At 35.9% G+C, this 14765-nt stretch overlaps 1 protein-coding gene across 1 annotated transcript; it reads right to left on the bottom strand.

Moving 5' to 3' along the window:
* Positions 1-8728: 8728 nt before the first annotated feature.
* Positions 8729-9763, bottom strand: LOC129760200 (cathepsin B-like). Its single transcript, XM_055757803.1, has one exon. It carries the CDS (start codon positions 9761-9763, stop codon positions 8729-8731), a length of 1035 nt encoding a protein of 344 aa, XP_055613778.1.
* Between the last annotated feature and the right edge of the window lie 5002 nt (positions 9764-14765).

The following is a 14765-nucleotide window of genomic DNA, read 5'->3' as shown; positions in this document are numbered from 1 at the left end:
TCGGTTAAGTTTCTCGTCGGCGCTCGCTCAATTACAACGTTTTTGGTCTTAAATGGTGGATAATATTATTCTTTCCTTTGCATGTTTCGAAGAACTTTCTTCAAATTTTAATGCTTTCAATTAGATTGGAACTTAATCATTTTTTTTTAATTTTTAAGCTTTTTTTTTAATATGTTTTTATTTGTATCTATTCATCATTACATTTGCATTATTACATTAAATTAGGTGTTCAGTTCAATAATGAACTGTTCAGAGCCCTATAGTTAACTAAATAATAAAAATTTATTTATAAGATTTAAATTTGCTGGGCGCAATCAAGTATTTAATGTAGGAGAACATCCTGTAATGGTAAAAATATTTTAAACTTAAAACTAAACACTATCCTAAAATTAAACTAATTATAAAGGGAACGAATCTCTGCGATGGAAGACTGCATCGATTTGCTTCTGATGTTGGAGATGATTTTGCGGGCCATTTCTTCGATCGATTCAATACCCGCAATCCGATGAAGATCTTCGGTGCTGTGCCAAGGTGGAAGCCGCAAAATCATTTTCAGAACCTTGTTCTGAATCCTCTGGATGGCTTTCTTCCTCGTCGCGCAGCAGCTAGACCAAATTGGAACTGCATACATTATCGCTAGTCGGAAAACTTGTTTATATTTCAGCATCTTATTCCTCAGGCAGAGGCGGGATTTCCTGTTGATGAGAGAATAAAGAGATTTAGTGTATTTATCACATTTAGATTGAATATCTTCAATGTGATTTTAAAAGTAAGGTTCCGATCAAGTGTGAGTCCCAAGTACTTCACGTGATCAGACCATTCTAATTAAACCCCATTAAAAGTTATGGAATGATTTTCATTAGGTTTTAAAAATTGAGCTTTTGGCTTATAAGGAAATAAAATAAGTTGAATTTTGGAAGCGTTAGCAGAATTTTTCCACATTTTCAAGTATTTCAAAAAGGGATTCAAATTTTGTTGCAATCTACTGCGTACCATCCGTAAATTTCGACCTTTGGCTGAAAGCAAAGTATCATCAGCAAATAATCTTCTACCCTTTCCTTCTGGTACATCAGGAAGGTCAGAAGTAAAAATATTATATAAAATTGGCCCAAGTATACTACCCTGAGGGACACCAGCTCTAATGGGTGTCCTTTCAGAGCATGAATTTTAATAGCTTACTTGTAAGGTTCGGCTAGTCAAAAAATTTTGAATAATTTTGGTGAGATATACAGGAAAATCAAATCGAGCTAATTTAGCTACTAAACCTTTGTGCCAAACACTGTCAAAAGCTTTTTCAATATCAAGAAGAGCAACACCAGTTGAATATCCTTCAGATTTGCTAGCGTTAATCATATAAGTTACACTCAAAAGTTGATGTGTAGTAGAATATCCATGACGAAAACTAAATTGTTCATCAGGGAAAATAGAATTCTGATTAATGTAATCATCCTATTCAAAATAACTTTCTCAAATAGTTTACTTAAAGAAGGAAGCAAACTAATTGGTCGATAACGTGATGGCTCTGCAGCACTTTTTCCAGGTTTCAAAATTGGAGTTACTTTAGCATTTTTCCATTAATTAGGAAAATAAGCCAAGTGAAAACATTAATTGAAGCTTTTAACTAAAAAATTTAAAGTGCTTTCAGGCAACTTTTTAATTAGAATAAAGAAAACCCCATCTTCCCCCGTAGCATTCATATTTTTAATTTTTTTGAAAATCAATTTTAGTTCATTAATATTTGTCACACAATAACTTTCAAATACATTTTGTTTAGAAAGAATATCATCAAATTCAAGGGAAATTTGAGCATTAATTGGACTAACAACGTTAAAATTAAAATCATGAGCAGACTCAAATTGTTGGGCTAATCTTTGAGCTTTTTCTGCATTAGTTAAAAGAAGTTTATCTCCATCTTTCAAAGTAGGAATTGGCTTCTGGGGTTTTTTCAGAATTTTAGTCAATTTCCAAAATGGCTTTGAGTAGGGTTTTATGTCCTCTACTGCTTTAGCAAAATTTTCATTACGAATGAAATTCAAACGACGTTTGATCTCTTTTTGAGGGTCGCAATAAATACATTTCAAATAAGGATCCCTAGTACGTTGATATTGGCGTCGACGAATGTTTTTCAGTCGTATCAAAAACTGAAGATCATCATCGATCAAAGGTTGATTAAATTTATGTTTAACTTTAGGTATTGAAGCGGCTTTAGCATTGACTAAGGCTGTGATCATTTAGTATCCGGGCAGTTTCAGACCTCTGTATTTTAAAAACTATTGATTTGATCGAAAAACTTTCTATGGAGGAAATGAAGGTGTTGTTATGATATTTAATGTAAAAATATTTAAAAAATAATTTATCGTTGGTGACAGGAAATACTCTTACTTTATGATACAATATAATTTTTATCTTTGCACACATTTTTCAGCCATGTATTGATCTATTATTTTTACCACAGAAGCTAAACCTTTTCAAAATCATGATATTTGACACAAATTCATGTGTAAAAATCAATTGGAACCTGGTTGGAACCTTTTCATGAGTAGGCATCTCAAAGAATATGACCTCTTAAATTCGGGTTTAACATAAATTTCTTGGTCCATAAGAACACATCTGTCACATTGCGTAAAACCCGGTTGCACAGATTGCGATCCGTGGAATTGCTAATTTTTAGTTAATTCCCGGGTGTCCACTTGACAGGCAACACTTTTTGCCTGTCGGAAACGGATTTACTGCATAGTTAAGAGGTCTGCATTCAGTTGTCCCCAATAACCATAAATTTGTTCCTGTAATTGAGATCAAGGGTTCCACACCGATGCTTGGTTTGAATTTCGTAAGCATCCTAGAGTGGCTCCTTATACTTCTCAACCATCTGGAAAAAATAATGAATTTCCGAGGCGCAAAGTGCGTAAAAGGAGCAAATTTGTGCAAAATTATTTTTACTATGGCTTTTTGCACCGTAAATATCTCAAACACACGTTAACGTAAAAATGTGAAAAAATAGGCAAAATAGTCCTTTGAAAGTTAAAAGTTGATTTTAAGGGGTTTTCAATGGGACTTTGGGATAAAGAAATAGTTACTGGAAGGTGGTCCGAATCGAGGTCCGCATGAGTAACTAATTGACTACAATGCTCGCCTAAATCCGTTAGAACCAAGAAGAGAACATTAGGATATTCATCAGTTAATAACCTGCAGAGCAGTCATTAAATAAAATATTCCCATTTGAATTTGATGAAATATTATTCCAAGATCGGTGTTTTGCATTAAAGTCACCAATAATAAAAAATTTAGATTTATTTCTGGTGAGTTTTTGTAAATCTCCCTTCAAAAAATTTTTCTGTTCACCGCTGCACCTGCGCAAATATGCGGCAATAATTATAATTTTCCCCATAGAAGTTTCTAATTCAATTCCAATTGTTTCTAAGACTTTTGTATTGAAAGAAGGAAGAAGTCTAAATTTGAGACGACTATTGATGACAATAGGTACACCCCCACCTTGTCGATCAAGTCGATCATTTCGCAAAATTTTAAAGAAAGCATTGCTTTTCAAGTTATTGTCTGGCTTTAAAAAAATTTCAGTGATGGCAGCAATATGTATGTTTTGAGTTTTCAAAAATAAAAAGAATTCATCTTGGTTAGCCAGCAAAGATCTAGCGTTCCAATTCAAAATATTTAAACATCTATTTTGATCCATGAGGAAATCGTAAAGACATAATAATTTTGTTTGCATAATTAAAAGAAGTTTGGAAAGCGAATTGAATTTGCGTTCAACATTAGTTGCACAATTTCCATAAAATTTTGATGCAAAAATTTTAACATTTCCTCAGTAATCTCACCCAAATCAAAAAAATTGTTAGGATCAGAAAATGAAGGAGAAGAACAGGTATTTGAAATTGAATTTCGGGGACTTTCCCAAGCCTTTACATGACCGTTGAGACTTGGTTTTTTTTCCCAATTTTATTAGTTATACCACAAGGCAAACCATTTTCAACCACCTCTGAGAACGATAAACAACGAGTCTGTGGCGCAGAATCAGCACAGGTAACATTAAAATCACTTCGGGCATTATCAAGACGTGATTCCAATGCAGGCCGAGGATGACCGCGACCAGGCAGGTTGTTTGCCGGCCTGACGTGTGAAAACGAAAACGAGGAAGGAGGAGAAGAAAATTTTCTGGAAACTTTGGGATTTTTCCTAGAAGCAATAATTTTTGCCCTGATGGGACAGTCTAGCGAATTCGAGGAATGATTACCTGCGCAATTTGCACACTTGAAAAATTCTGTTTGTGGCTTATCACCACCAAAAAGGCATTTAGATTTTTCATGATCGAATGAGCCGCAAAGTATGCATCTGGCATTCATTCTACAATTTTTAGTGCCATGACAAAAAGCTTGACAACGACGACATTGCGTAATATTTTGGAGAAAATTGGTAGAAGATTTAAGAAATGGTTCGAATTTCACTCGACAATGAAACATTAGACGAGCCTTTTCAAGAATTTGCGCAAATTATTAACCTGATCCTTTTTAAAATGGATCCAATAAAGCTCAGGAGCAAAACCAACACTACTGGTATTATTCGTGTTGGTTCTTTTCCTCATTTGAATTACTTGAGTTGGAGAAAAACCTAACAATGAATTTAATTCAGTTGTGATCTCGTCCGGTGTCTGATCGCCGGTGAGACCACGAAGAACAACTTTAAAAGGACGATCACTTTTAGTGTCGTACGTGAAAAATTGGCGTTTTTTATTATTCAAATAATTTAAAATTTTTTGAAAATCATTGAAAGATTCCGCCAATATACGAGCAGTTCCCCTTCGACCGATCTGAAAAGAAATCTTCACATCCTTGACGGAAGTGACGATTTCTTTCCGAAAAGCATTGAAGTCATGAATCGTGACCGTAATTGGTGGAACCTTTTCGTTTTTAAGAGTATAAGAAGAAGATGGTTTCTTAGTACTCTCATCAGAATTAAATATGAATATTTCCTCATCACCGATGTTATGAAGGACATCGAATGAATTGGTAATTTCTACTTTTTTGGGCTATGAACCTGAATTAGGTTCGGCAATCTGTTTTCTTACGGCTCTTGAGCCGGCCGATGATTTCCCCATGCTGGAAAAAAAGAGAAAAATTTGAATAAAAGAAAATAAAAATAATTTTAGCACTGAAAAGTGCTGATTGAAAAACAGGTAAGAATAAAATAGGTAATGTAAAATGTTCCTGCAGGTACACAGCAACGATACGATGCTCCGGCGTACGTGTAGACGTGTTGAATTTTTATTTTTCACTTGCGTAGAAATACAACATCATTACTAGGTAACCGCAATAAACTGTCCAACATATGATACAGATTTTTTAAACATGTAGCCCTGCATTTCTTCAGATTTTCCTTCTGAGACATCCATGAAATAACTTACTAAATTTGTTAGACTTTTTCCACCAAAAATTCAAGTTTTAGGGGTAGGGGTGGTAAAATGGACACCCTAAGGCAGGGGTTTTCAGATCGTGCTCCGCGGAGCACTTGGTGCTCCGCGATGCTTTTGAAAGTGCTCCGCGACGTACGCAACGAAAATCATAAACCACCTTTGAAAAACTCTGATATTTTTTTATCGTTTAATTTTTATCGAAACATGAGAAAAAAAATTTCACAAGGCATACAGTACGAACGAATAAATTTAGTTTACTTTGTATTTACTGGCGGTTGAATCCCTGCAGGGATGTTGGCAAAGAAAGGTGGATTGTCAAAATGCACTGCTTTGATCGAACAACGTTGTGTTGAAGGACTGCAAAACACTTAATGGAAAGGCTGTTCTTGCGCCGTACTTGGCAAGCTACCGATTGGAAAAGCTGGAGAAGCGCATACTAATCCTGAAAACTTAATCAAACCTTGTATTCAAGAAGTCGTCCGTATCATGGTTGATAATAAAACAGTGGAATTGGTAAATTCGATTTCCACGTCTGACAACACGGTTTCTTGGCGAATTTGTGACATGACTGAACATGTTGAAAGCGATTGAGAACTTCAAAATTCGACATGCCGCTTGACGAATCCACAGATGTAGCAGGACTAGCAATTCTGATGTTATTTGCTCGCTATCAAGGTTCTGAATGTTTCGAAGACCTTTGCAAACCGTTGCCAACTTCCACGTCGCGTCGGGGGCTGAAATTTGGGGCTGAAATTTTGAAGCTAAATAATTGATGATTATGTTACGGACAACAATATTCCATGGGAAAATTGCATTGATGTATGTATGGACGGTGCGAAAGCTATAGTTGGAAATACAGGCCAAGTCTGGAGCCGTTGCCAAGATCAAAGAAAAGACCAAAAGTTGCGGTAGTAGTCATCCTTTATCGACACGCAAATAACTCGGAATTGAAAAAATCTTTTTGTGTGTGCTCATTTCAAGCGCACAGCAAGAGACTGGTCACGACTAGACATTCCCGGTGCATGTTCCGTATACCCAATGGAACCAGATTCCGAGTAATACAAAAAAAAACATGCGGCCACTCTTAATACTCGGAAATCTAAAACTAGGGATCAAGTTGTGTAAACTTTATTTGTTATGTCCAGACATGTCCCAGATAACTTTAAAATCAATAGAGTAACGTTTTCCTGACATAAGCTAGTGGCATCTGGAAAGTTAAAATGAAAATAAACACTGTCCATTTTACCACCCCCCATAGGGTGTTCATTTTACCCGCACTTAATGTTTTTTTGAGAACAGTTAAATTTAACAAAAAAATTATTGAAAAAAAAACACTTACCTTAGATGATATCTATTGAAAAGTACTCTGAGCACAGATATTTGTACACAAAACTCGGCGGAAAGCGTTTAACATTAAAAAAAACATTAGTTGTTGTATACCGAAAACAACATCACCACCTGGAAAGTGCACGTGTGTTTTGATTTTGTTTATTATTTTCAGTGTTTGACAGCTCCGAGTTCCATAGGGTGTCTCTAATAGCCTCTAGTGATTCTGTGATAGGGTGGCCATACAGTTTGCACTACTTTATAAAGAAATAAGTAAGATTTAAGGGGGTATCCATTTTACCACCCCTGTCCATTTTACCCACACTTCCCCTACTCAATTTTAAGTTTAATTTAAACTTTAAGTTTTGTTTGTAACAATTTGTAGCTCCGAAAAATTCTGAAGGCTAATTTTCACGTCATTCTGTACAGTAGTTTCTTAGCAGAAGTTTATTGGATACCTAGGTTTTTCGATTTTCTGTTCAAAACTGATTAAAATTACCGACATAAATATTAGAGCAGTTTCGGACTGCATCTATGAATGTTCCCTGCAGGAAATAAAATTGTCCCCCGAAAGATGACAACTTTTAATGTGTCCATTATTCTGCATTCTTTTTTTCCTCCACGATAGGAAGCTAAAGCCACCGATATGGCTGATCGATTCCAGCCGATATGGCGTACGCTTAAAATCGAACCAATCCCAGAAACCCTCATCTCTCTCATTGAGACGCCTGATTTTTACTGTCTAGTTATCTAGCCCTGGAGCATTTTATGCTATCCTTCAAGGTTCAACAGAAGAGCGTCCGGCGTCACCCGTTTTGGTGATATTCGGAGAAATATTATAGCGAAAGGAAACGAATGTAATTGACGTTGGCTAACGACCAAATTAAGGCAGGCTCCCTTCGGGATGCCAGAAAACGATCCTGCTGAAAGGATTGATATCGGTCAATGATAGGGTTTCCATTTTGTTTTTCTTGGTTTTGATTTTCAATGCAGCACATATATTTGGAGAGTCAAAGTTTCTGATTAATGTTTTCACACATTTTTTTTAAGATTGTGAAAGAGTATTTCTTTTGGCATGACAATATGGCCTTCTAGATAATTTTATTAATAAGCCACTGTGTTGTACGTACCATTTATTATTCGATTTTTTTCTTGCATTTTTCGTTGAAGACTTACAGCTACATAACTTAAGGGGGGGGTAGGGTCTAACACTTTCAAAAAATCGATTTTTTTATTTTTTTATTTTCTTATTGTAAAACATTTCAAGAATGTTGTGTCAAATTTTCAAGTCAATTGAAGCAAAACTGTAGAAGTTATAGGCCTTTATCTCCTCCTATCTAATACTGCAAGAAAGCAAGAGCAGAAACTTCAAACGCGTTTTTCTCGAAGGCACATTTTTAAAGTCCGTGGACATCGTCATTTGAAAACTACTTATCCGATTCTTTTCAAATTTGGAACATATTTTCTACATATAAAATACCAGACCCCAACGTTTTTCTTTTTTGATTTTTTTACTTTGGGGAGGTTTTACAGGTGAAAAATGGCGGATTTTTTAAGTGAAAAATCGTAGTTTTTACTTCAAACAGCCACAAAAATTTCATAAAAATATTTTTAAGTTAAATAAAAACGTTGGGGTCCAGAAAAACATCTATTAAAAATATTTTGCTCTGATTTTTTGACTTCAGATGATTCTGTGCTGAGATACAGTGTCCACCGCAAATCCTGTTTTCTAAAAGGCATCCTCGAAAGTGCTCCGTCACCGGCTCATTTTTCAATATTTTTCTACGAAAAAAATACTAAATGTTCTTTTAACAATGCTTTGTATAATGCAAAAAATTTGAATACATTTGTTTGAACGATAGCTCTAGAAAAAAATCGTGAAAATGGTGTTTTTTTATACCCGTTAGACGCTACCCCCCCTTAACTACGTTGAGGAATGGAGATATACTTAAAGCTAACGCATTTTTTATGCCGACATTATTCAACTGTCATACGTTTATGCTTGTGGTAGTCCGGCAGTCCGGCGTAAACGCCTTTCTCGATGCCGCAGTGGTTCTCGCCGCGTACAATTCGGAAAAACCCTCTCTCACCCCATTCCGGGCCCCAGCTGTTAGCCGCCAGCCAATACTTGACCGCATAGCCGTTGACGTTCGCTACACCCCATCCGATGAGCTTGACGGCGTGGCCGTTCTCTTTTTTCCCCGTAACGTGCCGATAAACTCCGCCCTTGTAGGCAAAGAAATCCTCATAGATGTCGAAGTCTACCTGAACTGGTCCGTTCTCATAGATTTCGGCCATGATGTGATACTCCCAATCATGAATGCGATAGGCGACCGATCCATAGCGTCGATCGTACACATCATCCGTAACGTTATAGTATGGTTGACATTTGGTGGAGCACGCAGGAGTAGGAACAGTTTTGCCTCCGGTGCGGGAGCAAACGTCAACTGGATAGGGATGGCAACACTGATGGGAATCGATTGGCCCACCGCTAGAGATCCCGTGGGCGACCCAGTACTGCCAACTCGCACCCATAAAGCCGCCATTACATCCATATCCGCAGCTTTGGCAGCAAGAAATCATTTCGAAGGATGCAAAAACGAATGTTTCGTGCCTATGTGAGTGGATGCAATATCGATCGGTCATAGCCGAGGCGGCGGAAACGGCATAACAGGATCCGCAGCATCCCTGGTTGCGAATGTCGCGGATACTTTGGCACAGCGGCCACCTGGTGCGCGCGTCAAACGCTTGCGGAAGTTGCAGGTCACCATAGACGGCCACGATGGGGAGATCCTCAGCTTCGGGTGGTAAGTCAATAGAACCGCTATGGAAGTAGGACGGCGGCTTGGAATAAACGCCGGCCTTCCAAGGGGCTGAGCTGTTCCGGACAATCGCTCCGATGCGTTTGTAAAAATCGCGGCTATCTTCCTTATCATAGAATGTACTGTACTGCTTCCCAGAATGGCCCAAAACAATCTGGCTTAAAGCCAGCACTAAAATGGCACGAAACATCCCGAGACTTCTTTTGATCGTGACAGCTTAAACCAAACAACAAACCTCATGCTATGGTCAGTCCATATTTATACGAGTCCTTGAACGAATCCATTCTTCCTCATTTTAATAGCTTCGTGGAATGCTAATTTAATTCAGCAGGATCGTTCTTGTTAAAGAAAGGTTTCTTGATATTCGACCCAATGCATTGAGGCAGGTTGACCAAATTGATATGCTGAAATTAGCTACAAAATTTCCCCAGCAGTGCTCTAAACCGGTTTAAAGTTGAAATTTTGGAATATACTTTTTGGGCTTTGATAATGGTGTTAGGAAGAAATAGCCCGGTGAGTCGGTAAACCTGTTTCGGACTCGTGAAACTTGTGGAAATTATGCGACTTTTGACTCCATGACCACAGACAAAGCAAAACCAGTTAAAATCAGAAACACTTACGTCATCAGTTGGAATTTTAGGATAGGTTGATTTTGATCAGTGATGTGGATTGTGGAATATATTACAAATTCATTATGCAAAATTATTCGATGTATTCACATCCAAAAGTGAATCAATAAGCAGAAAGAAGATTGTAGTAACAGGCAACTCGGTCACAGATATGTGAAGATATTGTTGGTCCTCTCTTTATTCCCTTTTTGAGATACCTACCTAATTGTATAAACGAGTTTTGATCACAGCCGGTTTTTGTTATCTTTTTGAGTTGATATTTTTCGGTGATTTTTGAATCAAATCATAACAATTTCTTTGCGTTTCGGCCTACTGGACAATTTCAGTCATCTTCAGAAAACTGTATGTCTCGCTCGAGCTTGCATTAGGTCGTATGAAACAAAATGTAAACAAACAGTTTTATTGCGAAAAAATACAAATACTGACATAAACTAGTCTCAACTTCGTTCCATTTAGAATATTTGTAGCCTGGATAACATATTCTATATGTAAAATACATATTTTTAAATTTGTTTTGATAACTTTTGCAGCAGTTTTCTGTGAATTCTTAAGATGTTTCATACGACGTAATGAAAGCTCACGCGAGATTTGAATATACAAAACTTACAACTAATATACAGAGTTCGCACAATATTTTAAATTCACAACACTTATCTGCACTTACGAATGTATCGCCGCGTGATTCCGTAACGGCTGCCTTATTCGGTTTAACCTTCCAAAGCTGTTCGTAAAAAATGGTTTCGGGGAAATTTGACTTGTAGTGTGTTATTATTCCCGTAGCCGCAAATGTAAACCGATTTTGATGATATTAGATTTGAACTGCTTCTAAAGCAGTTCAATGGCAGAATGTTGGTGTCCAACATTCTCGGCGTCGGCATCGTCGTGATGTTAGCTAAAGTTCTCGTGTTTGAATCCGTCGTTTTGGTTCTAATCTGTGATGCCTTATACCTGCCAACATGATCATGACCAACATCTTCTTGCTAAGTGTTAGTGAATCTTGTTTTTAAGCTTTTTTTATCAGATTTACGCTTTTGTTTGCATTGATAGCATTGGAAATAAAAGCTTAAATCTGATCAAAAAAGCTTAAAAGCTTAAATCTGATCTTATATAGTGTTGTGTGTGGTGACTGAAGAAAAAAATTTCTAAACAACAGTTTATAAACTACCTATAAATCAAAGTCGCCGTTCTTCTCAAATGACGCCTAAATAATAATCACGCATACATTCTCATTTTTGTATGAGCAACATGAGTTCCTTTCAATGAGTCTCGCGATGATTCGAATAATGGGTCGATTCACGATGATATAATGCCCATTTGTGGTAACAATGCACAATTGAGAACGAGAAATGGGGTACGCAAAATTTTTCGTGTTGCTTCGTAGTCAAAAAATTTGACCCATTTTAAGGATAGCTAAAAACCAAATCCAATTTTGTGAACTAAATTTAGCGCATTTTTTGCTTTCTCGACGGAGATCGCTCCGGGAATGTACAGCAAGTTGAAAATTGTTAAAAAAGTTTGAAAGGAGGTTTGTTTATTGAAATGTTTCAGCATATTTTAAATCCCTTTTTTTTCAACATACCCAATTTGCATCGAATGTTCTACTTGAAACAAAAATTCCCATCGAATGTCCATATTTGAAAGCTTTTAAAAAGCTGTAGCCATCATATCCTCGAAAGATGTACGCAATTTGTCTACATTTACGGCTTGTGTAGCATATCGGTCATACTGATGTACTTACCTACTTACTTACTGGCATATACTTAATAAAATAATTTTGAATAATTAAAATGTCTTCAAAAATGAAAGGCCTCAATTAACTTAAAATGATAGTTATAGCCCGAGCAGACTTTTATGCCAAAATAATACCTAATTTTGCTATCATGCCTTGAAAGTAAAATGAGGTATCATTTTGCCCGAATAATGGTGGTACAATGCCAAAATTTGGGTCTCATTTTCCATATATGGATACCTCGATTATACCAAGTGTAGGTTTCACTGAAACCTTGATGATGCCTCGTTTGGCCAACGTTGCTAAACGAGTTTTGAGGGCACAATGATACCACTTTGAGGTATAATTTACTGCCAAAATTTGGCATCGTTGTGGTTTTTAATATTTTATCAAAAGGATGCCTAAACGAGGTATTAACATGTTTTTATTGAAAGCTAAATTTATCATCGCTGTGCTATCTTCCAGTCGAATACGATACCCAAAGTTTGACACTGTGCTCCCTTTTTCTACAACAAAATGAAACTAAATTTGACATTCAAGGCATGATAGCAAACTTAAGCATTATTTTTACATAAAAGTGTTCTCGAGGAATGTGATGAAAATCGCCTGTAATTATGCAACAAAAAAAGTGAATGTATTCATTGATCAAACAAATAGCGAACAAAAAACGCCAAAATATATGTATACAGCTATTTTATTTTTTTATCTGATATATGAAAATAATGATAAACTGAAAAGTTTGTTTAGAATTCACTTTCGCGTTCAGTTCTTATCTCTCATCTAGCCAAACGCCTAAATTTATGTTTGAAAAAATGATGCTAAAATTTCGCATAAAGAGCAAAAATAAGGTACACTGGGGCAATGAGACTTTTTTTTCGTATAAAACAACTTTGAAAAAATCAGTGATGGATAAATTAAAAAAAAGTTCAATATGTGCAGAATATATTGTTTATCAAAGCTGAAGAGAAATGCTTGATAGATGCAAATAATATTGCATTCATAAAAATATATGCGATATTATTGTGATGATTATACTAGTTCGAACGGACCTACATTTTGAAAAAGTACATAATCAAACAAAATCTAAGTTGCAAACATTGAAAGCGATATTATTGAAAGTATATTCTCTCCCTGTGACATTGCACCACATTTCAATATCCTAATTAATGCTAAAAACTGCCAAATTTTACTGAATGACGAAAACAAAATTGAAACATAGTGTTAACATTAAGCCGTCTTCACTTAGATCAAGTAAAATTTGGAACCACAATTTGAGAATTTTGAGAAAACATATATATTTCTCATTTTGATACATTGCTTCTTAACCTAACTTGTTAATCTGAAAGTAAATTGTAAAAATATTGTTACCGTAGCCAGCAGTTGTGCGGAAAATTGTAATTGAAAATAATCCACATCAACTCGACGAAGTTAGAAAACAATAATGAAAAATTACAAACAAAAATGTCCCTGTAACCATCCATTATTGTTAAAATAGTATAAATATTTTTAACAATTATTCGTTAGATAACAGCTTAATTTAATAATCTGAATAATAATACTATAAAAGTGCTCAGTACGAATCACAGTCTCTATTTACCCCGGTATACCTTAACAAAAACGCCTTCATGTAGGCAACGCAATGATGAAGGATGAGAACACCGATATAAAGGCTGTTTATAATTTTGTATATAGAAAGGTGATTAAAATATTTAGCGTCAATAATTTCTTAAATTTCAGCAGCTTTGCAGAGTAAACATTAGCGAAATGATTTTTCAATTAAATCAAATTAAAATAGAAAAAAACATTAACTCAACATCATAGCGTAAAAAACATCGTCTTCACTTACCCCGCGTTTCCAGTTAATCCGGAGAAATTTATATTTCGTTTCGATTCCTCCTAGTATATACTGTCCTCTGTGATCGACTCAGGTAAGCTTTTACCATCTTGTTCGTCCATCGAAAAATTGCTCGGTCCCAAGGAGAAAAGACCAACAGCAATCTTCAAGAAACTTACAGCGTTTGGAAGAAATTGTACATCGGTAAATCGTGTAATTCTTGACGATGTGAGAGTCTGCAGAGCTTCCAGAATTAGAGCCGAATTCCTGTTTTGTAGCCTACGGTATCCAGAATAAAACGAATAGAAGTGACAATTCCCTACATTATCTGATTGAAGGAAGTCCAGCTTACCTCGAACCGGAAATGATGAACAAACTCCAGCCCGCCACTAGGAGGAAGTTGCATTGGTTTGTTTCCCCCAAACAACGAATTCCTATAAATGAGCTTTTCGCATCACGAATAACACCAGCTACCAGGGTACGGAACAGGAATAAGAAGTCCAACACGCCACTGGATAGATTAAGCATTGTCACGATGAAAAATAAAATGCCACTTCCGATGTTTACTAGAGGCTCGATCAAATTTCTCGCTTTGAATCGCAGATGTAAACAACAATTATGGTGTAACATGACAAAAGGACATATCAATAAATTAAGTATGTTAAATTTAAATATTGGAAAATTTGAAGGTTATTTTAATATCAACCAAGTAAGATGTTTACGTTTTCACCTCAAACATTTGGTAACATTTTTAGTTCACAGGTTAGAATGAAGTCAACTTCAACTTTTTTGTTCCACGAAATCATCCTGAATTTGTATTCATGTGTTTCAGTGTTAATGTGTAAAAAAGTATAATCATTCCGATCTACTGAAAAATTAATCTAGAACTCAAATGATATGTTCGTATATTAAAATTGATTGTCACTACAACAAACAGTCGCGTAACTAAATTTTAAATGAATTTCAAAACGATTCAGAAATTCAATGAACAATGAAATAA

This window comes from Uranotaenia lowii, chromosome 1 (assembly GCF_029784155.1).
Source record: "Uranotaenia lowii strain MFRU-FL chromosome 1, ASM2978415v1, whole genome shotgun sequence".
Taxonomy (NCBI): Eukaryota; Metazoa; Arthropoda; class Insecta; order Diptera; family Culicidae; genus Uranotaenia; species Uranotaenia lowii.
Note: the sequence above shows the minus strand (reverse complement) of the source record. Positions and strands in the feature narration are given on the sequence as shown.